Source organism: Muscardinus avellanarius (assembly GCF_963383645.1).
Source record: "Muscardinus avellanarius genome assembly, chromosome: 1".
Lineage (NCBI taxonomy): Eukaryota > Metazoa > Chordata > Mammalia > Rodentia > Gliridae > Muscardinus > Muscardinus avellanarius.
Genome location: NC_137786.1, coordinates 67,865,593 through 67,889,836, shown reverse-complemented (window position 1 = coordinate 67,889,836; position 24,244 = coordinate 67,865,593). Strand labels below are relative to the sequence as shown.

The 24,244-nt window shown below is 41.3% G+C and overlaps 1 protein-coding gene across 1 annotated transcript in view; it reads right to left on the bottom strand.

Annotated features, from left to right (window-relative positions):
* Nucleotides 1-3,879: 3,879 nt before the first annotated feature.
* The window catches only part of RASGRF2 (Ras protein specific guanine nucleotide releasing factor 2), a gene marked incomplete at both ends in the record, with an annotated part of 257,634 nt that continues 237,269 nt past the window's right edge, over nt 3,880-24,244 (bottom strand). The window contains 8 exons of the mRNA XM_080700448.1: nt 3,880-3,972; nt 8,500-8,568; nt 9,150-9,267; nt 10,606-10,685; nt 14,064-14,261; nt 16,955-17,039; nt 19,860-19,963; nt 20,281-20,341. Coding sequence (XP_080556574.1) covers nt 3,880-3,972; nt 8,500-8,568; nt 9,150-9,267; nt 10,606-10,685; nt 14,064-14,261; nt 16,955-17,039; nt 19,860-19,963; nt 20,281-20,341 — 808 coding nt within the window. The remainder of the gene's footprint in view (nt 3,973-8,499; nt 8,569-9,149; nt 9,268-10,605; nt 10,686-14,063; nt 14,262-16,954; nt 17,040-19,859; nt 19,964-20,280; nt 20,342-24,244) is intronic.

The following is a 24,244-nucleotide window of genomic DNA, read 5'->3' as shown; positions in this document are numbered from 1 at the left end:
CATTTCTACAATCATTTATGTGTTTATACCTACAGCAAAAAGATTGCTTTCTACTTTCTTTCTGTCCTGCCTTAATTTCAAGTTACCAATGATCACTGAGAAATGACATCCTGCTTAGATTTCATGGACTTAAGTTCTACTATCAGGAATCATATGGTGGTGCCAGTAATAGAGTCTTATTTCAGTTTACAGTCTTATGTGTTACAGAAATGAGAACAAATCTCATTCACTGATTCCTGCTGCCATACATAGCATGTTCTTTTATGGTATAGAGATTCATCTTAAGGCTTCATGCATGCCAGGCAAGCTCTATCACTGAGCTACATCTTTAGCCCTTCTTATTGTTTTGTTTTTGGAGCCAGGCAGGGTCTTACTAAACTGCTCAAGATAGCTTTCAACTCCCAGTCCTCCAGTCTCAGCCTCCTGAGCTGCTGGAATTTTAGGCATGTGCAACTGTGGCCAGCAGTATCTTAACTGTTATGCCACTTTAATAATAGTAAACTTTTTTTTTTGCAGGTTGGATCAAAAAACAGGTACACTTTAAAATGAAGAGAGATATTCTTTTGGGGAGAAATAAAATCAATGTTGGAAAAGAAAATCTAAATAAAGTAATTTGTTTTTAAATTAGAGTTAAATCTATTGGGAACAACTCCACTATCACATTACTCTTTTTAGTTATGAATTTAAAAAGCTGCTCAAGCATTGCTGACCCAAGGCCTCATATAATAATGTCTCATATAATAATACAATGCCTCATTTAATAACAGATGCTAATCCATCATCACATATTCCAAATGGACACATACTGGACCTTTCTCTTCCAAATTATCTGGCATCCATGAGTTTCATTTGTCTACAAGCAATAGTTAAGACATGCTAAAATTTAACAAAAAGCAATGGGGACTTTGTGTTAAAGAAACTTGAAAATACTGCAATCGCAGTTTAAAATTCCCTCTTTAAATTCCTTCACAGAAGTACTAAGGAAAAGTGACAATGTTCTACTTTTTGTCAGCATTTGTCAAACAATATATTGTCTTAGGCAAGAGATTTGTCCCTGTAGCAAAACCAAATGTCTTAGTCAATAACCAGAGGCATCCTCTAAAAGTTCTCAAGATAATTCTGTGATAGTACAAGATGTGAGCATTCATTTGAAAGCGAGAAATTGGATCTTACTTCTGATTTTCTGGGTTAATTTTGCGGTAATATATTCACTACTTGGGGGAGGCTGGCCTCCCACCTACTCTTAAAAATGGGTCTCATAGAATAGAATAGGGGCAGACACAGCTGGGAGTGTGCACACACATGTGTGCCACTATACACCCAAAGCTTGAAAGGATAAGAGGATGGGCACTTGAACAATCAGAAGAGACACCACAAATTGCTTTGGGAGATTTTACATGTGACCAAATTGAGGTTTTTGTTTTTAAATGTGTATTCCTATTTTCAGTGGGCGTCTTACAAATAGTATAGGTTATGAAAGAGAACTACCTTGGAAGTGGAGTACTCTTTCTTCAATTCTAGGAAGCAGGAGAAAAATGTAACCCAGTAAAACACTGAAGTTAGCATTAACTCAACTAAAAGCAGAAAGTGATGTTTGACCGCTAGGGGGCGCTTCCAACATTCTGCCAGAAAACAGGCTCAGAAGCTTTGTCACTAATGAGGAAAAGTCATTCCACAAGGAGAGGAGCATTTGAAAGTCTTCTTCATTTTCTTTACTAAGAATGGCAGTGCCTCTAGGACATTTGGGTCAAAGAAATAGAGTACAAGCTTCCAAGGAAGGTACACACTGAGCCTTCCCTCTCCTCTGGAGGGCGATGCAACCCCAAGACAGAGTAGGATGCATTGACCTTTCCATTTGATGTTTTGCCTGAAACTACTTAGGTGTGTGTGGCCCTCTCATGGGTTTCTCCTGGTTTTACTTCACCTTCCAAAAAAAATTTTTTTTTTTTTTTGCCAAGAAAGCTAATCTTTACTTTTCTTCTGCAAGACCTTGAGGTGTTTGGTGCAATTGATACATATTATTTCAAACCCTCAGTTTCTATATACTGAGAAATAATCACAAGGTATGCACTGATAGAATCCAGAGCCCATGCTTCTCGTCATGCATCAAGATGCGTCAACCTCTTATTTGAAACTAAAGAGAACAAACAAGCAACTTTTTTAAACAAAATAAAAATACAGCATCCGTAAGTAACCCTCTTCGGGCTTAGTGCTACACCGTTGGCTAATATGAGCTACAGAAAATAGTTTTGCAATGGTCTTCATATATTATAAATATTTTTAGCTGATATTTCACTATATAGTTATGTACAGAGATGGCCCTCACTGTGCAGAAAATGTACCTTCTCTACTTCTAGGAGATGTTATCAACACTAACTCTTCCATCAGGTCTTAAGGGCCAGAAAGTGGAATTTATTAGTCAGTTGTTAGCTCTGCCAACAGAATTCAAGTGCAAATTAAAAGGGAAAACAGCCAGACCAATTTTTCATTGTCAGCATCAATAAGCTTCATGCTTCTAAGAGAAAATGTCAGGTACACTAGGCTCAGGTAATAATAACTCTGAATTTTTTTTTCTTTCTTCTTTAAAAGCAGCAGTCTCCCTGAGAAGAGAAAAGGGAGGTAAACAATGAGATAGCCCTGTTTCTTCAAAAACTTGCAGTCTTGGGAAAGATGAGGTTCCTTCCACAGCCTTGGGCAGCAGGACTGAGCCCTGAATTTGGTTTTCTGCTAAAAGAGCTGTTGGGTGGCTGGGCCCATTTCCCGTGTACTTACAGTACTCTCACTCAGAACGATTTCAAAATCATGTTTGGACAAAGATGGCTGGGGTAAAGAGGACTGTTGCCAACTGCACGTGGGAGTGTGGGGTTTTCAAAAGAAAATATCAGGAAACGGTTTTTAAAAAGTACAACCAATGTTCAGAGTGAGCCTAAAAAAAAGTTTGTGTAAATCATAAAAGATACTATGGAAGAAAAGGAAACAAGCAAAAGATGATTTCTAGGTATATGTTTTCACTTGGCGATGAAACCCAAGGCTCCCCAGAGCGCTTTATGGCCTTCGGTCTCATTCCACAGTTTTGTCGGTGAGGTGGTATGCACCTTTCTGCAAACTCTGCAGCTGACTCTCCAGGGGGTAGCTTTTGGGGACCACCAACCTCAGGAAGAAGCCCCAGCCCCACCTCAAGCCAGCCACTAGCTGGAATCCTCTGGGGTACAGCCTATTGTTTTAAATTAAGGAAACAAATCTAACTCCATCACACCCTTTCTTTCCTGTCCTGTTACCTAAAGACTGAAAAGGCCATTTCAGAACAGACCAATCCGCAAATATAAATATTTATAATGCACTGAGAACCATGCACATGCTGTGGACTGGAATCACTTGTGTTGGCCCTAGAGAGGAAGCCCCAGCTTTTCTCTGAAGCTTGGAATGGAGAACTGCAATGGAAGTTGTTAAATCCTAGGAGAAGATCGGTGGCGCCCAGGCCAGTCAAGTGCCAGAGAAACATCACAGGCCTTTTCTGGACCCTTGTCCCCTGGTTCTAATTGAACATGGGCCAGAGGGGAATTTACCTCTCCCCTGCTTCATTAAAATGGCTGCTACATCTCCCATCTCACATTCCTGTACATAAAGTATGCCATTGGCTTTATTAACTATCAACCTTTTCACCTTCCCACCCAGGCTGAAGCTTCTGTCTCTGACCCACACGGCTGGGTTTTGCTCTGGCTGGAGACAGAATTTCAGTTTGGTTCTGTCATTTTTAGTGGAGAGAGGAGACTGGCTTCATCTCTGCCTGGTCTCCGCTGCAGCACATGAGGCATGACATGCACAGTCCTGTCTGTCCTGTGAGCCAGGGAAACACGGTCTTGGAGGAAGGCCAGCTCTTCAAGCAGGAAGTCGAGGCTCAATTTTGAGTGAAAGCTCATAGAGTGTATCTTCATCTATGATGAGGGCTTTGTCAAGCAAGTACTGTGTGACCTGGGGGGAGAGAGAGAGAGAGAGAGAGAGAGAGAGAGAGAGAGAGAGAGAGAGAGAGAGAGAGAGAGAGAGAGAATTTCATTCCAGCTTGTACTTCTTTCAGAACACTTGTGAATACATTTTTCTTTTATTTTGAAAATGGGGATTAAACCCAGGAGCATTCTACCTGAAAGTGAACCCCCCAGTCTTTTATTTATTTTGAAACTGGATCTTGCTAAATTGCTGAGGCTGGCTTCAAACCCAAGATCATATGGTACCTAATCCTTCCTGTCTGACTCTTTTCACTCAGCACGTGTTGAAATTCACCCATGCTGTGGCATGTATCAGAAGTTTTTATCGTTGCTTAGCAGTGTCCCATGGTAGAGAAATACCACAATTCAATTCATTTACCCATTTATCTGCTAATGGACAATTGAGGTGTTTCCACTTTCGGACTATTACTAAAATTTTTGCACAATGCTTTTTATTGTGCATATTTTACTTGCCCTTGGAGAAAAACTATTGGGTCATAACATAGATGCTTGCTTTTTTTTTTTTTTTTTTTTTTTTTTTTGCGGGTCTGGAGATGGAAGCCAGGGACATTTCTACCTCTGAGCAACATCCCCAGCCCTATTTTTTATTTTTTATTTTGAAACAGGGTCTCACTGAGTTGCAAAGGGCTTCACTAAGTACCTGAGGCTGGCTGTGAACTGTGATTCTTCTATCTCAGCCTCCCAAATGTTGGGATTACAAGCGTGTGCCACCATGCCCAGCCATAGATGCATTTTTAATATTATAAAAATGTTCTCACTTAATGCTTTTACTTTTCAAAATGTCCTCGTCTGGTTTTTGTCTACCTAAGTTTCTTTATCAATTTCACAATAATTTTGTGAAGTTCCAGGACAAACTCTGTAGGGATTTTAATTAGAATTTTAGTGAAGATACAGGTTGATTTGAGGACCATGGACATCTTTATAACAGTAAGTCTTCTGATTCATGAACTGATATAGCTGTCTATTTAATTACTACCTCCTGTTCATACTTCAGTTTGTAAAGGTCTTAGATATTTCTTGTTCCACTTAATCCTAGACATAATAGATCTTGTTGCCCTTTTGAGTGAGATTTTGTATATTACATTTCAGTTGGTATTACCATGTGTTGAATTGAAAATTGGTGGCTTTTATGTTAGGTTGCTTTGCTCCCTTAATAATTTATTAGTTTCCCTTATATTTTCTAGGTAGATGGTTAAATCCTCTTTGAATTATCACATTTAGTCTTTACCTTTCAAATTTTATACCTTTAATATTTCTATTGCTTCATTATCATGGCTATTTTTCCAACTAAAATTACATTTTTGTGTGTTTTTTCCTCACTTAGATTAACTTCAGAAGCATTTGTTATCTACTATGGTCTAGGCCTGTGAAAGATACTGGGGCTGTAATGATAAACCCAACGATATGGCTCTGACCCTCACGGATGTCAAACATGTACACATATCACCCAAATAAATGTAAAACTGCAACTCTAGTGCCAAGGGCTAGAAAGAAGAAGTGCACAGTATATCATAAAAGATAAAAAGTGGGGAATGTTTTGGGGGTAATGAGTTAACTACAATTCAGAGAAAGGGCACCCCAGACATAGAACACGGAAAGCCTCATGGCAAAGGCGAACAGGACAACACCTAGGAGCCGTTAAAGAAGAGTCTGCTTCTCACTGTTGGATGACGTTCATAGAAAGCAAATGTAGGCTGGGGCTAGGATAATTTATGTGGTCAAAGACTGGGGGCATCAGTATAAACTTGTGTTTAGTTTAATACAAATACATTTGGTTACATATAGAAATATTTATGCATGTACATGTGTGTGCGTGCGCGTGTGTATACATGCACACATTTCCATGCTTTGTCAACTGAAAGGGCCTAAAAGAAACGAATTCCTATGACATGGGCATACCAAGATCCCTTATCTTGTTTTTTTTTTAATAACATTTTTCAATATGAAGAATTAGAGCTTTGGGGAGAAATATCTGATTCTAGAATTGGGGCCAGAAATATATAGGATGAGCCTAGAACATCTAATAGTGGTAGAACATAAGGAAGTCCTCAACAAAGAAAAGAAGAGAAATGAATCCCACACTGATGGGGGTAGAGCACCCAGTGGCCAAGCCCAGAACAGTGTCAGCAGCAAGATCAGTAGTGCCAGCGCACTAAACCCCAAAGAAATGCAAACCCACTAGTCCATACTGGCACAAAGAAATGACTGAATAAGCCAATGAATGGGAGGGAAGAAACAAATCTAACATGGGCAAGAATTCCAAGTAATTAATGTAGACATTTTGCTCTCAAGGAGAAGGGGAATAATTCTTTAGTTGTGGGCTGTGCACAGTGACTCCTTCCAAAAGTGCGGTATGGGAAGGAAGAACAGAAGGCTAATGTAAGAGTAGAGAAATCTGACAAATGCCACCATATCTAAGTGATTGTAACTAGCAGCGAGTCATAAACTATGTTGATAACATGCACCCTTGTTGATATGAGGAAGATGGAACTTTACCCCTATGGTCTTCCTCTCAATCACCCAGAATCCCAGTCTAGACATCAGTAAAACATCAGACAAATTCTAATTGTGAGCCATCCTATAAAATACTGGACCAGAGTTGGGAATGTAGCTCCGAGGGAGAGCACTTGCCTAACACATGCAAGGCCTGAATGTGAAACTCACCAGTGCGCCTCAAAGTCTAGGCAAGTGCCAAAAACAAGAGGAGCCCAAGGAGCCTTGGCATCTAAGTGGGATGTGATGTCCCGAACAGGAGCCTGGACTAGGGAAGTGGTGGCCCACGTTTGGAATCCCAGTACTTGGGAGGCCGAGACAGAACTGTCACACAGGTTCAAAACCAGCCTCAGCTACTTAGTGAGGCTCTCGGCAGCTTAGTGGGACCCTGTTTACAAATAAAATATAAAAATAGGTCTGAGAGTATAGCTTAAAAGTAGAAGGCCCCTGGGCTCCATCCCCAGTACTGCACACATACACAAAAAGTAAAAAGTAAGGAAATTTGAGTAAAGTATAATCTTTAGTTAGTAAGAAAGTATCAGTAATGGTTCATCAATACCAATGCCAATAAATATATCATGTTAACATTAAGATCCTAATAATAGGGAAAGCTGTGATGTATATAGGAATCTTTGCACTACCTTTTTGATATTTCTATCAAGCTGAAACTGTTCTTAAAAAAAAAAAAAAAAGACCAGTCGTGTCTGGGATATAGAGTAAGCGGGTGTATAATGAGGAATGAGCCTGAAGAACAAGCACGGGCCACATAATACAAGACTTGGTAATGCAAAATCTGACTTTTTTTTCTTTTTTTTAGCCTAAGAGCAATGGGAAGCCCTCTCCTACCCCCAAAATGGTTTGCTTGGGGTGGGGGACATAATCCACTTTGTATTTCAGAAAGCTCCATTCAGCTGTAATTTATAACATGCATTTTTTTCATTCTAGGGTGTTTTGAGGGGTGGGGATGCAGCTCAGTGGTGGAACTCTTGTCTAACAAGCACACACACACACACACACAAATACAGTAGAGTGCTTGTGTCACACACACACACACACACACACAAACACAGTAGAGTGCTTGTGTTGGGACTGGGTGGTAGTGATGGAGACTTAAAGAAGAGGGAGAGATCTGCAAGAAATATGGAATATAAAATCAGTAGAACTTGACAAATAGATGTTTGTCTTTCTACCTTTTTCTTGATCAGGTTTGCTAAAGATTTTATTTTTTATTGGTCCTTTCCATGAGTTAGTGTTTGGTATTATTAGAAGACATCTCTGGTGTTGTCTTCCTTTTTCTTTTTCTTTCTTTCTTTCTTTTTTTTTTCTAGCACTGGGGATGGAACCCAGGGGCATTCTACCTTCAAGCTATACCCCTAGCCCTATTTTTTATTCTTTATTTTATTTTATTTTTTTAGAAGAGACACAGAGACAGATAATTTAATATTAATTAATTGACTCATGTGATTATGAATGCAGACTGGAAACTTAGGTAGGAGTTGAAATTGTAATCTTTTTTCTTTTCTGCAGGGTGAGGGACAGAACCCAGGGCCTCACACATCCTGGGCAAATGCTCTGCTGCTGGGCTACATCCTGGACCTTTATTCTTTATTTTTAAAAAGGGTCTCACTGTGTTGCAAAGGGCCTCACTAAGTAGCTGAGGCTAGCTGAACCCAGATCCTCCTGTCTCAGTCTCTCAAATGCTGGGATTACAAGCATGCACCACCACACCTGGCTTGGTGTTGTCTTCTAAGTCATTAATTTCCACTTTATTTTGGTGGTATTGGGGTTCCTGGAAGCCCTTCTACCTCAGGGCTACACTCCCAGACCTATTTTATACTTTTTAAATTTGGAAAAAGGGTCTCTTAAACCAGAGCAGCTGGCTTCGAACCTGAGAGATCCTCCTGTCTTCGCCACCCAAGCTTGGGGATTACAAGCATGCGCCACCACGTCCAGCAATTTCCACTTTTTCAAAATTAATTCCCTCGAAGCCACACAGTATTACCTTAGCCTGATGGTCTATTCGGTAGGAAGTTTGCTGGAACTGGCGTATCTCTCGGATAATATGTGATATCTAACAGAGAAAAACAACAAGAACAGGAGTAAAGCAGAGGTATTTCCCTGCACCTCTGCACATTCTTCGAGAGCCTTTACTCAGAGTCCCTTCCCCCAGTGTGGTAAGTGAAGCCTGGCCTGATTGTTTTCTATGCCTGGTGCTTTCTTGCCCTTCAAGGAGTCAAGTGACATGCCAACAGTATGAAGATACTAACTTCATGATCAGAGAAGCAGATGGCAATGGGTGGCCTCGGCTTTGGGAGAGGGAAGTCCTGGCTGCCATTGTCTATGGGCTCCTTGCTTCTAAATTGGTGCTCAAAACTTGGCTGTCCAACAAGAAGCCTTTGGCATCCATCTAACACAAATCAGCCTTAGAGAGTCATCCTTGAAATTTTATTCTCCATCCATCCCCTTGACCCAGGCTACAAGCTAAAATGATTGCCCCAAATCTCCTCAATCAGTCAAAAGCCAGCACTAGCCTGGCTGCCACCAATTCTTCCTTCTCGTGATTCAAAAGCAAATGTTGGCTTCATTACTTTGCCTCTTCTCCATGAGCCATGAAAGTCATCAACACAGGATGATGATGAAGTTATCACCTACCATTCTCATTTTGGAAAAATTGACAAGGCCTTCTTCAGTGAAGTTTGGTGTTCCTTCTTCAATGAATGCCAGGTCTGTCAAGTACATTCCGAGATAAGGGACTGCTGGAGGGTTACAGCTGCGAGACCAAGAAGCACTGTTTTCATACCCAATCACCAAAATTTCCCTTCCCTCCCCAGCTGAAATTGGAAGCCACTGTCGGCTGCTTCCATCCTGGAGAACAAAGACTTCTATTTCACTGTCAGAAGTACATTCATGATAAGCAGAGTTTTAAACAAATTTTACAATAGAATGCAATAAAAATTACAGCCCATCCTTTCCTGTGTGTTTGAGACAATGGTGCACTCCAATAACAGGATGTTTTGGAGACAAATACAAAACATTTGCTGGCAGGGATTGTTTGGAGTACTTGTAAAGTGGCCATACTTTTTGGAGGAGTAGAAGCATGTAGGAAACCTCAATGCCCTCACCTTATTGAAAGACAGACATTCAACCTTAAAGAACTGGATAGCAAAATTAATGTGGTTAGAGCCTCACACTATATTAAACTTGCTTTTTGATTTAGTTAATACTCAAATGTTTTAGAAAGTGTAGAATATACTAACATCATCCCAGTTGCTTACCAAAGGGAGAGAGTTATTTTGGTTTAGGAGAAACTTGGCCTAATCCCAGAGGCCTGAGGCTAAGAACATGGGCTTTTGATGCAGAAAGAACTGGGCCTCAGTCCCAGTTTGGTAGGTTATTCAGAGTAATGGGAAACTCTAGACTGCAGTTCCCTGGTCTGTAGGATAGAGGCAAAATAGCTTCTCTCTTAAGTTGTCCTGAGGCTTAAAGTAAGAGACATTGAGTACTTAGCATAGAACCTGTTACTTGATAAATATTCAGAAGATAATTCTTATGCTATCATTGCTATTGATGCTATCATCATTATTATAATTATTAATATTTCATACTATCATGAGACTAATGACTTCCAGAGCAAATAAAATTCATGAGGTAAATTATGAGAAAAATAGTTTTAAGAGACTAGAGAGTGTGTGTGTGTGTGTGTGTGTGTGTGTGTGTGTAAGAGAGAGAGAAATAAAAAATCAACAATCATGGGTGCTGGATTACATGCTTAGATTAGGAAATACCTAATCAAGAAGATGTTTTATATTAAGATGACTTGATTTATTATGGTGATATTTCCTTCTCATTTGGAATAATCTGCATATCATGAGTATATGTACAAGACACTTATATATGCACAATATTCTAGGTGAAAATCCATAAGACACTTACTAAATGCAGAGTTCCAAGTGAAAAGGAAAATCAAAAATACTAAGACAATGAAAACTGTTCCTTATTTGATTTTCTTTTCCAGCAATGAAGAAGGTAGGTCAACATTCATATACTATAAAAATTATGGAAGCAAATTTCTGAATTATAAATAACTTAATAATTAAGATAGACATACTTTTTAAGGGTTTCTCTGAGATTTTTAAATCTTCCTTCAGATGAAACAGTCTTCTGGAGTTTGTCCATTAGAGCTTTTGTCTAAAATATAAAGAAAAAACTTAGTATTTCTTAGCTTATTTTTTTTAAGGGGTTCTTTTTTTTTGTCTTTTTTGGAACTGGGGATCGAACCCAGAGCGTCACACCTGCAAAGCAGGCGCTTTGCCACTGAGCTACATCCCGGCCCCCAAACTTAGTATTTCTTAAATACCATCATTTGATAAGACAGTGGGCTGCCAAAAGATGCTCAGTTCTCTTAACTGGCAGGTGCAATACCTTTACCTGAATGAGGGTATATTCTTACAGTGTAGAGGTGAGGCATAATGTTTACATGTAATGTTAGAAAAGAAGCAGAACATATAGGGAAGAGGAGGTGCCTACATCCCCACATTTAGCCACAAAGAAAAGAAAAATGTGCAGGAAGGAAAAATTGTAATGCACAAGAAATGTGGGAACCTAAAAAATGGAAAAGTATATGTTGGACATAGAATCTTAAAGGAAGCCTCATGTCAGGAAGATTTTGTGATGAATCTTTTTGAATAATTTTATGTAGATACTTTTATGTGTGTATTATAGTCTCACATCATAATGTAGCCCAGAGTGATAGGTATATACATGCATACCTTTTTGAGTATTAATCTTCTGAGCATCAAAGTCCATATTTGGCATTGACTAGGTAATACCCAATCCTTTTCTTTTATGGTCATCATCATCAATTTGTTTGAAAAGTATAACTTATATTTACTAAGAAATAAACTGTGGTTGACATTGGTCAGGAGTGTTTTCCATGAGAGAAAGTCAGGGTGGCCGCTGGGGCTGAGGATCCATTCCTGGTGATACCTACATCCTGGCATTTGCTCCAGATCCTCCTGGGAAAAGTACTTTGCATGCCAGGTTGAGGCTGCTCTGAGTCCTCTGTCTCAATTTGAAGAGAAGCGGCAGAGCATCCTGATAGCTTTCAGAACACTTCAATGGCTGCCATACCCAGCCCAGGTTTTGAGGGATCTGGAAGGCCTTTTTCTTGGTCCAGGGCTGGCCTTGGCTCAAAGAAGTTGTAGAAATATAGCATTTTTTACACTCTAACCCAAATCTAGAGACTCTAGAGTGTAGATTCTCCCAGTCCTCCTGGACAGTCCCCAAACTCTCCAGACCCAAAAGGACAGCTGGGGGCAGATAGTGCAAACAAACTTGTCTGAAGCAGGCTTGTTAGTCACCAGGCCCCTCCTGACGTGATTGGATGGAATCACTTGGCCACCTACAGCTTCTCTGAAGGTCAGTCCATCGGCCCCTGCATGTTGCTGAAAGGGCACAATCCATTTAATGCCTATACAGGTATTATATAAAAGTCTGAAAGAGTAATTTTCATACCAGCTAATCATGCCTATTCCATGGTTATCCCTAAACCTACATCCTCTCAAGGACAGTGCTAGAAAAACCTGGGTGCTGTCTTAAGATTTGAGGGTCCCTTGGTGCCAACATCAGAGGGAAAAAGAATCAGGGAAGAGAAGAAAAAAGAAGGCAGAGAAGTGACTTACTGACATTTATGAAATGTTGCAGTACATGACAGGACAGGACAGGACAGTGTGCTGTGAGAGCTAGTGACCAATGCCTGAGCGGGGTCAGGGGTGAAACAGAGCCACAAAGTGTCCAGCTTTGGGGCTCTGATAGAGGTGGTTAAAGCCCAGTTAAAAATAGTATTTTAGCCGGGCATGGTGCCGCATGCTTGTAATCACCGCGCTTGGGAGGCTGAGAGTGGAGAACCGCACAGGTTCAATGCCAGCCTTAGTTGGCTTAAGAGACCCTGTTTCCAAATAAAATAAAAGAAATAGGTCTGAGAGTGTAGCCCAGAGGTAGAAGGCCCCTGGGTTCCATACCCACTACCACACAAAAAAAATAGTATTTCAATACCTATTTATTATAAAAATTCTCAGAAAACTAGGAAAAGAGGGCAGCTTACTCAATTTTATAAAAAACATTTATGAAACCTACTACCATCTTTTATGATGAAAGACGAAAGGCTTTTCGCCCAAGGCTGAGAACTAGCTAAGAGTGTCCTTTCTTAACACTCTATTCAACACAGTAATAGAGGTTCTAGTCAGAGCAATAAGCCAAGAAAAATAAATGAAAAGCATATAAATAAAAAAGAAATGACTGTTCTTATTTACAAATGACATAACTGTCTATGGAAAAAATACCAAGACGTCTATAAAACAGCTTCTAGAACTACTAAGTGAGGCAAGCAAGGTTACATATACAAGATTAGTGTGCAAAAATGAAACACATTTCTATGTACTAAAAATGCACACATAGAAACTAAAATTAGAGCCTAAATAATGTTTAAAATTCTATAAAGAGGCAGGGCGTGGTGGCACACACTTGTAATCCCAGCATTTGGGAGGCTGAGAAAGGAGAATCACTGTTTGAGGCCAGCCTCAGCTACTTAGTGAAGCCAAAATAAAAAATAGGGCTGAGGGTGTAGCTCAGAGCTAGAATGTCCCATGGGTTCCATCCCAGTACCCCCCGACACACACACACACACATTCTCCAATAAGAATGAAATACTTAGGCATAAATTTAACAAAACATACACAGTACTTTATATGCTCAAATTTGCAAAAATATTGATGAAAGTAATTAATGAAAACTTAAATAAATGGGGAAACAGTGTATATGGACAGAGAAACTCAGCACAGTAAAGATTTCGATTCTCCTCATATTGACTTATTTAATGAAAATTCAATCAAAATCTCAGGCAGAGGTGATATGCAGTGGTCTGGACCCAGTGGCCAGACATCAAAGGACTACAATAGGAAGCCAGGGGTGCAGACAGCCTTCCAGAGGCCCAGAGAAACCCTCCCAGTGCCCCCCAGTACCCTTGAAGAAGGCCAGAAGAAAGGGCAGGGGAAGGATCATGACTTGGTTTGAATCTTGAATGAAAACAAGAGGTGCAGACAAGCTGAAGCCAAAGAAGGAACATTAAGAAAGTTCTAGTTCTGCACATCTAAGTCATTTTGCCAAAACGCTAAATCTGCTACTACTGACAAAGAAAGAGGTGAACACTGAGGTCTTGCGGCCCTCAGGCATTGGTCCCTTACTTTGGGGGAGAATGGATGCATTCATCGGCCATCGCTGTGTTCAATGGGAACTGGTATGCCCACCCGAAATAACTCAGGGAGCCTGAGTGACAGCCACGTGGCTTGAGGTTGTCCCCCAAATGTTTTAATGAATGTTTTGGAGATGCACATGAGTAGAATTAATTAAGTGATAAGAGCACAGTAATTACCCATGTTGGCACCTTTCTTTGGCAACTGCGCTGCTCATTTCAGCTAATGATTTCCTAATTAGTAATATTTATCTTGGCTCTCGTCTCCCAGCCTCTCCTCCACTCAGCAGCGGGATGTGCGGCACTCTGACGCTCACCTGTTTGGACACCTTGGCCCAGGTCTTCTTCAGCCTGTAGATGGCACTTCTGTTTAAGGCCGAGGTGATCTCCAGCACACCGTTGTAGTTGTGCAGGCATCGGCAAATGTCCGCCACTGCTACCCACTTCTCAATTGCGTTGGCACGGGAGCTGACATCCGTGTAGTTCATTATCTGGGATGCCACCAGGTTGCTCATCTGAGATAATCAAAGAGCCCAGAAAGGGTGTCTAAGAGCCAAAGCAATGTACTGAAGCAAAATATCTGAACTTTCTGCAGACATATCAGAAAAACAGGGTGTCCAGAAGTGTGAGAACATATACCATCTTTGGGTATCAGCTTTCTAAAGAAAGGTGTATACAGACTGAAGATGGTGGCAACAGTTTAATAATAACAGTAATAAACCAGATCATCCTTAGTGTGAAGACAGATTCTTTGAAATCCATCTTGTTGAGGGAAAAAGATGATTTTGTTAATTAGTTGTTTTGATGGAATTCTTGCCAGTGAAGAAACTAGGATAGAATAACCCAAGAATAATAATCCTGGAGATCCTGGAGATTATTACTTCTTGGGGTCATAATATTCCTGGCCCCCAACAGTGTGTTGATACTCACTCTGGGAAGCCTCAGTTATCACAGGGAAGAACAAAACACTTGTCCCAGTCAGACCAAACTCTAAACTGGTCAGCTCGCAGATCAGAAACTTAGCTGCAGAAGAGATAACATTTTCCCCTCCTTATAAGTTTTCACTGGCATTTAAAAGGATCTATAGCCTCAAGGACAAGTACTGCCATTCTACTAGTTCAAGCGGGCTTAAAAAGCTCAACTCCTACATATGGAAAGGAACAGGACAAATTAGGATTATTAAGAAAGGGAACACAGGGCATGTACCCTTGTACTAATACACTAAATCATATGGATGCTCCCATTTTCTGATTATTCTGAAAGTATGCAAGTTCTTGCAGGGCCCCGGAGCCATCACCGTGACATTCACTAAAGCACCTACTATGGTGCTATTCACTGAACACCTGTTCATTCTTAAGAGTGACGAGAGGGGTGACTTGGAAACCAGTGTGTTGAGGGTATTAGGTAATAATTATGATGTTATTGCCAATACTTATTGAAAAAAATGGGATAGAACATTGTCTTAAGTGCTGGGGATTAGAAAGACAAAGAAATAATAGGCATTTGGACCATATCCTGAAGGTTAGGGGGAGCCACTGACAGATAAAAATCAAAGAGAGTAACATGGTGCAGAAGACCAAGCCATCTACACCTTGCTGAATAGATGGCACAGTGGTCACCTTGATGGAGGAGATCTGTGCATCTGGAGCCTGGGAGTGAGCCTCTGACTTGAGTGTGCTCACATCCCAAATGGAGCCTTATTTTCCACAGCTGAGCTCTGCTTCTCAGAGAGCCCCTGTGGGTCACACTCCCTGCCTTTCAGTGGCACTAAACCTCATTAGGCGATAGCAGTCATGCCACACTCTGAACACTCCCTGTGTGGTGTGCTGAACTGAGAGTCACCACTGTTGTTTTGTTTTTGTATTTTGATTTTGGATGACTTACTAATTTATCTGTGGGGCTCCATCATTCTGTAAACACCATCATTATTCCTGTAATTTTAGTGAAACCGGGAAGGGCACCTTCCCTTTGTCTGAATAGGCCTGAAGGCACATCCACATCTGTTACTTACTCTCCCACAGGACTAAGACTCTTAGAACAGAACCAATAAAGAGTTGATAGGTATAAAAAAGCAACTCCCAATGTTACTGTTGGAGAAAAGCAGAGCTGAGTGTGGCAGCCAGTCACTACACAGAACCACACAACAACCAACCCCATGATCTGGCCTGAATATTAAGCAAAGATGAGGAGGGGCTGAACGGATCCAATCTTTTTCTTTTTATTTTTTCTGCAGGTCTGGAGATGGAACCCAGGGGCATTTGACCTCTGAGCTGCATCCCCTACCCTATTTTTTATTCTTTATTTTGAAACAGGGTCTCACTGAGTTGCAGAGGACCTCACTAAGTAGCTAAGGCTGTCTGTGAACTGCAATCCTCCTATCTCAGCCTCCTGAATGCTAGGATACAAGCATGTACCACCATGCCCAGCTAAAGATATTTTCACCATTGCTAGTAGAGAACACATGTGCTTCAAATTCTCTTAGTCAATTTATGGCCATGCAATAACAATGATTGTTATATTTATTTATTTATTTATTTACTTATTGTGGTACTGGGGATAGAACCCAGGGGCATTTCTACCTCCGAGCTACACCCCCAGCCCTATTTTTTAGTCTTTTTTTGTGTGGTACTGGGGTTCCTGGAAGCCCTTCTACCTCTGGGCTACACTCCCAGACTTATTTTTACATTTTTATTTGGAAATAGGGTCTCTTAAGCCAGCAAGGCTGGCTTCGAACCTGTGCGATCCTCCTGTCTCCGCCTCCCAAGCATGGGGATTACAAGCGTGCACCACACGCCTGGCCTTAGTCTTCTTTTTTTAAACAGGGTCTCACTGACTTGCAAAGGGCCTCACTAAGTAATAGCTGAGGCTGACCATGATCCTCCCGAATCAGCCTCCTGAATGCTAGGATTACATGCATGTGCCACCATGCCCAGCTAATGATGATAATTTAAATAATATCAACTTAAACAGTAGTGAGTACTTACCAGACCTAGGTACCATCAAAACTGAACCTCTATGTCAAGAGATTATTAGAAATTACCCCACCACTGTGAGCTGTTAGAGGATATTTGAACTTGTCTTCAATAAGTATTCTATCAACTCTGTTTAAAAGTGGGTGGCAGAGTTGCTTTATTTTAGAGAAGGAGTCTTTACACTCCAAAGTTCATCTTCCTGTGACTACCCAAGGTTTATTTTCATGCTTACTCACATCATTAAAATGTTGGCTGGTTTTCATAATGTAAGGTGTCCTTTCATTTTTATCCAGTTTCATCCATCCCTGCCCAAGAAACTCTCTGAAATTTCAAAACAAAACACAAAACCAGTTAGGTTTTTAAGACATGATGGTATGACCCTGCATAGTTATCATGGACATTAGGTACACTAAATTAATGTTGCCTAGACCATGAGCCAACACCTGCTGCTACTATCTCCTCTAGTGAATTGTAGAATTTTAAAACTATAACATTCCACCATTCAATGCCAGAAAGAAAAAGAGTTTTTAGTCTCCAACTTTCCCATATAAATATTTGGAATGTTGTCCCTATAAAGTTGGAAAACAGCCACCAACATAAGAGAAATTTTAAAAATTAAGTACTAATTCAGAAACCAAGACTATTTTCCCTGGATTCATTTTTTTCAAATGAATTATATTTTTCCACTTCGCTCTGACACCCTCTGGAGAACACAGGTTCTGAGGGCAGCAGCTTGGTTTTGCTTTCCCTGGGGCTCACAACAGCGCACATGGTAAGGCCAATTACCAGCTCTTGTTGCATTTCTGCAGTGTGATTACCATAAAGAGGCAGTTAGGTGGTATGGCAGCTCAGCTTGGTTGACAGATCTGTCTTCTGAATATCATCTCTGCTCATTCCTTCCATTCATGAGCAGATCATCAGACCACAGAGGCAAGGGACAATTAAGATAAATATAAGGATTATTTTATATGGGCATTTAAAAAACAAAGAACAACAACCAAAAAAAATTAAAATTATCACTGGTATAGTGGCACATGCTTGTAATCCCAGCATTTGGGAGGCTGAGACAGGAAGATTGTGGTTCGAGGACAGCCTCAGCTACTTAGTGAGGCCCTTTGCAATTCAGTGAGACCCTGTTACAAAATAAAGAATAAAAAATAAAAAATAAAGAATAAAAAATAGGGCTGGGGGTCTAGCTCAGAGGTAGAATGCCCCTGGGTTCCATCCCTAATACTGCAAAAACAAACAAAAAAAAATACCTTGAAATTACACTGATGCATTCTTACTACAAAGTTGAATGAGTCCTTGTACAAGACTCTTTGTCCCTTGCTGTTGTGGGAGCACTCTTGCCCTGAAGTGTTGGATATAGAAGGGCGCCAGGTCTACAGGTGGAAATAACTGGTAGATGTTCATACCAAGCACAGAGGGGACAGGGAGGACAGGCTGGAGTCCCAGGAGGAGACCATACCCAGAGCCACCTACAAAGTTCTGACTTTGCTCTTTCTCCTGCTGCACAGAGGGCACGCCCCACCCCTGTCCTCAGGGTGCTGAAGAGAAGGGAGGAGGCAGTTCCTAACTCAAGTCTTCAAATTGGCACCATATTCATTGGAATAGCCAGTGGGATACATTTCTGTTTTAATTCCTGCCCCCACCTCCATGTTCATGGATAAATCTATGAATGCAAGAGGAGGGGAAGGGGAAAATGATAAAATACACTGAAAAAAGTCTTCAGGGGCACCCTCAGGTCCTTCTCTTTATGCTGCCTGACACAGCTACAGTTCTGACCCTCTAACCCACTCGCTCTGTCCACATACAACCCTCTACCATCACCAATGTCCTCTCTCCATATGACATAGGTCATGGGCCTATCTCTTGGCCAGCTCTTACATTGCCTTCTCTGTAGTTACTTCTCATGGTTTATATCTGAAATGTCCCCCCGAGGCTGTGCTGAAAGCAAGTTCCCCAGTGCAGCAAGGTTCAGAGAGGGACTTTCAGTCAATGATTGGATCACAGGGCGCTGATCTCATCAATGGAATAATCCACTCAATGGATCCATCCATTAAACCTATCAATAGCTGAACACTACTAGGAGGTAGGACTTAGTTGGAAAGCAGGACCTGGGGATGTGCACTGGAAGGAACAGTCCCTTTTCCCTTCCCTTTCTCCCTCCCCCCTCCCTCTCTTCCTCAGTCTTCTTCCTGGCTACCTGGGCTGAGTAGTTTTAGTAGCTTTCTTTCATTATCCCTTCTGCTATGGTGGCTTTACCTCTGACCCAGAGCAACGGAGCTGGCAGACGATGGTTGCAAACCATGAGCCCAAATAAACCTTTTGTCCTTTAAGTTGTTCTTACTAGGTATTTGTGTCATAGCAACACCAGGATGACTAGCACTAGTAGTCACAGGGAGCTAATAGTTCACAGGCAATGCACAACAGTCACCATTTGTCTAGACAGAGGCCTTGTTTGTGGAGCTATCTGAGGAGAGCAGCTAGAAGGGCTTAGAGAGATGGCCCCACTCTTCATGGGAGGAAATCCAAAGGCTGTGTGACGTGTCCATGGACAGAAAGCCCAGCAACAGTCATCGATACATGGAAGTGAGTGAAGAACTATAGCAGAGCTTACAGTGTTCACCCTAGGTCACTGTTTCTCAGAGAAAAGTGGAGTCTTAGACCACTCAAAATTATCTGAGATTCTCATTGAAAAGACAGTTTCCCAGGCCTCAAACAAACCTACTAGAATTTGAATTTTTGAGGGTGGTATCTAGGAATGTCCATCTTTTAAACATGCTTCCTAAAGAGTTTTACACACAAAATCTGAGAGTCACTCTTATTACTAGATTGAGGTTCCTGTCACTCAAGGATAGAAGAGTATTGAGGAATTCATAGTCTATAGTGATCCCAGCACATACACAATGACCATCTTGAGAGTCCCCAAAACTCAATATTCCCAACATATATTGGAACCAGAGACAATCAAGCAGGGCCAAATCATCCTAAGATTAAGACTCATGTCTCCAAGTGCACATGCACACACACACACACACACACACACACACACACACACACACATCTGCCTTGGGATAATATCATCTCCTAGGTCAGCTCACACAGCAGAGCCCTGGTGCTGGGAGGGGCAGCACTCACTCATAGGGAATGCTTCTGAAAACAATGTGGTCCAGGAGGGTGATCTGCTCTGCCAGCTCCATGGCTGACAAGGTCTCGAAGCACTCGGCCTTCGGACAGTCCATCTGTAAGAGATAAGAGAGGGACATGAACCCAGCTGAGGGCGAGGTGCTCAGCCACTCACTGCAGGACCCAGAGGCAGAATACCACAGCTGCAGAAGTGTCACAAGATTCTAGCTATGAAAGAAAATGCAGGAAGTTCAAAGATATCAAAGCCAACACTAACACTGCTGACCAACTTCTAGACCCGACACCAAATGTGGTTCATCTCACAGAACTTCATTGGTAGACAATGGTCAAATGCTGCACCACTGGTTACAAGTTTATTACTTGCCTGTGAGAGGCAGTGTGCACATGATTGTTAAAGGGTGGCTGAACTTACCATTTGAATTATGTCCTCTAATTTCAAGTGGATATCATCTTGGTCATCTTGTGAAAGAGCCCTAAAAACAAAAACAAAAACAAAAAAGAAATAACCTCCATGAAAAAAGAAAACAGATATACAAGGAAGAAGAACAAAATCATGAAATGTGGTTCAATTTTCCCCGGGTGGGAAGTCTGAGGGTTAGGTCTGTGGGGCTGTGATGCACAGCAGGTTGCCTAGCTGGGGACAAGTGATGGATGGCTGAAACAGAAAAACGCATGCAGTGCACAAGAAAACCATCGGAAGAGATGACTTGGAACATGGAGCCAACTTGTTACTGACGGTACTAGGTCATACATAAATGCACCAATATAAAAATGAGCCTGTGGTGAGATGGGTGTGCTAGAACACAGGCGATCTAGAATTCAGGCAGACTTCAGTGACACCTCTGAGCTACACTCATAGGCCTGAGCATCCTATTCACACCCTCCAGCCCCTGCCCAGTATCCCCACTGGCACCCAGGGAGAAGATGCCGCAACACACACCACAGATAGACCAGAAACACAGGGGAGTTTCCAAGTGGCAATACTTAGAAGAATGCAAGGCAGGACCCAGCAAGTAATTCCTCCCTCTTGCTTTCCAGGTGTGTATCCCCCACACGCTGCTATGCTGCTCTCAATAAATATATTTTTATAAATGATGAATTAATAAATAAGAAATATGTTAATTCATACATAAAAGACTGTTTCAAAATGAGAAGACATTTTATGTCCAACCAAAGTTCAGAGTCCAGGAGAATGATACTGAGTTCACATCCAATTTTATAACTTACCACGTGGGCCAAGCATTTTAAGTGTTTTAAAATGAAGTTACAAGCACATATAAAAATATTAAAATATTTAAACAGTCCTAAGACATGTAACCTGTTCACTAGTTATTTTCTTTTGGGAGGGGGAATCTAAAGAAACCTATAGAAATGTATTATTTAACAGTTCTAGAGATCAGAGTCTAAACTTGGGTCAGCTCAGCTGCATTTCTTCTGGAGGCCCTAGAGAAGAATCCGAGGCCCTGCCATTCCCAGATAGCTAGGCCTGCCTGCATTCCTTGGCTGCTGGCTCCACTGGAGGAAGCCAGTTTTAATGAAGGAATGATGTTATGCTCTTTTGTGTCCAGAGTGAATGGAAACAAAACCCACAATCCTCAAGAATAACACGTCTGCAGAGATGATTTAACTGGCTGCCCACTACATGCCAGGCAGGTGCTGAGCAACTGATACATGTTACTTCCTGTACCATGAAAAATGCCTTCTAAGGCATTATTATCTCCATTTTACAGACGAGATACGTCTGTGTTCTCCCTGTCACTCACGGCTGTTCTCCCAGAGGCTAATGGAAGGGCCTTTTTCAATAAATCCCAGTTTTGATCCCTCTGTCTTCCTTCACTCTTTCCAAATCTTTCACAAAAGATCCTTCTAGAAGACACAAGTGGAAGCTCTCTCGTTAGCAATGAACCCTGTCATTTTAGAGCAGAAAGAAAGACTCATTGAATGGTAAAGGGCAGACTAAGAGGGGGAAAAAAAGGTAAATTAAACCCGACTCTCTCCAAAGATTGTTCAGTCACATTTAAAATCCATACACAGGGGACAAATGTGATTCTCCTGTCGAGTCTATCATTCTTTCTGCTATAGTCCATATTCCTGCAGGGAATCCCACAACCATGTGTGAACGTGGGAAAGACATGTTTATAAGCTTGGGCAGTATCTTTCCCTTGAAGAGAAACGTTCAAGAAGTCAGCTCTGTGAAATGTTCCTCTTCTCCGTTATCTTACCCTGACATCCCAGATGTACTCCGGTTTCATTAAGCTAGTTAACATTTTCTTTATGTTGATGCTACTTGAGGCTTTTGAGGGTCTGGTGTGATCTTTCATGACCCAAGCCCAGTACAGTTGACCTCAGAAAGTCACTCACCATTTCTTTTCAGTTTGTGGCATGTTAGGTATCCAAAAAAGTCTCTACACAGAATAGATTTGAAAACAGTTACTTGGACAACTTTGGAAGAATAATATTTTAGAAATGTGGAAGTCTTGAGCAGATGTTTACATCCACAAAGGTGGCAGTGGACAGCCTATGGTGATTATGTGCGATCATCAGTTAGTAGCTCCCAAGAGACTGAGCCAGGGTGGCTCATAATAGAGAGCTTTGCCTTCATGTATTCACATGATAGAAGTCTTCACACATGCTTCACGTGTACATCTCACTGTTACATGACCAAGGTGCATATAAATCTCCAATATCAAGGCCACATTTAACTATAATAAGGTATGTTTTATCTCCCATGGGCATAACCCGTTTTTGCTGGAAGGTATGTTCAGAATCATTTCCCCTTTGGAATATAGAGGCCTCGACACTTTTGGTCCAGTCTCTACAGTGGAAAGAGCTGCTTCTCATCTCCTGACTACCTGTGGGTTTTTATGGACAGGCCAGGATCCTGGGCTCCCCCTACATCTATCAGCAGTGTAATCAGCTTAATAATTGTACATTTTATATGAAACACCAAATAAACTTAGCAGGAAATGGAATTAGTCAAGTTCTGTAAGTGGAAAATTCCTCCTCTGGTGATGGGAAGAAGAGTAAAAACAGAGACAAGAGTGACTGGCCTGGCCTGCTATGGGTCTGCACTCAGTGTAGACAAGGTGATGAAGCTTAAGGAAAGTTGAATCTGACTCAGATCCACCAGATTTCACTTGGGAATATCACATCCATTGGCCGAAACATTTTACTAAGACCTGTCAGTGCTTCTAACAACAACAATAATTAGATATAATTTGAGTAATATGTTCAGGCACTGTGTTAATCTCTTTACACCACATTGTATCATGTGATCTTCATAATGGCCCAATGAGTAGGTGTTATTAGCCACCTTTATAAATGAAGAAACAGAGGCTCAGACTGCTTAAGACCTGAACAGCTCCCTCTGTCTAAGCCGACACTTAGCCCTGTGACACCCTACAAAAGTGAGACTCGAGCTCTGCTCAGCCCTGTACCTTCAGCCTGTATGTCTAATACAATGTCTTTTCTCCATCAGCCTTATGCTTCTAGTTCTCAGGTCGTTACTCAGCAAAGAGAATTGGCATAGCCTAGGCCTGATGCATACTAAACACCTGGGGTGGTAAAGAGGCTGCATCCCAAGTATCAACTCCATTTAACTGGTTTCCAAAATCACTTCTTGGTGCATAAATCTCTCAGGATCAATTAGTAACATCTGACAAATGGCAGAAGTGTCTTGGGGGCCTCATATTGGCCAATCCTCAGTATTCCCCATCAAAACACTTTCATTTCCCTGATAGCTATTAAATCCCTAGGGACCCAAACTTCAGGAAGGTAATTCTAAACTATCAGTGTTTTAAAATACAAAGACCACAGAAAACTGTTTACAGAAAGAGAAAAGGAACAGCAATCACTCCCAGTCATAATCACTCACCACTGAGACCAGGCTTTAACTAAACACATGTGTATAATCTTTTTTTTTGTGTGTGTGTGTGAAGATTTAAAGAAGTTTATTAAAAAGATAGAAATACAGAAAATAGAAATATAGAAAATACAGCCCCATGCCAAAATGGCATGAGGGGGGAGGGTGGCCCGGGCCAACTCACCACTCCCCCTCATGTGTATAATCTTAAAATATGAAACTAGAACTAGTAATGGAATCCCAAAGCTGACTTGTGTGTGTGTGTGTGTGTGTGTGTGTGTGTGTGTGTGTGTGTTATTGAGGATTGAACCTAAGGGTGTTCTATCTCTGAGCAATACCTCGATTCCTATTTTTTATTGTTTATTTTGAAACAAACAGGGTCTCACTTGGTTGCAGAGGGCCTCACGTTGCTGAGACTAGTTGCAAACCTGGAATCCTCCTGTCTCAGCCTCCCACGTACTGGGAGTGCAAGTGTACGCCACCATGCTTGGCTTACTTGTTGTTTTTATAGAAT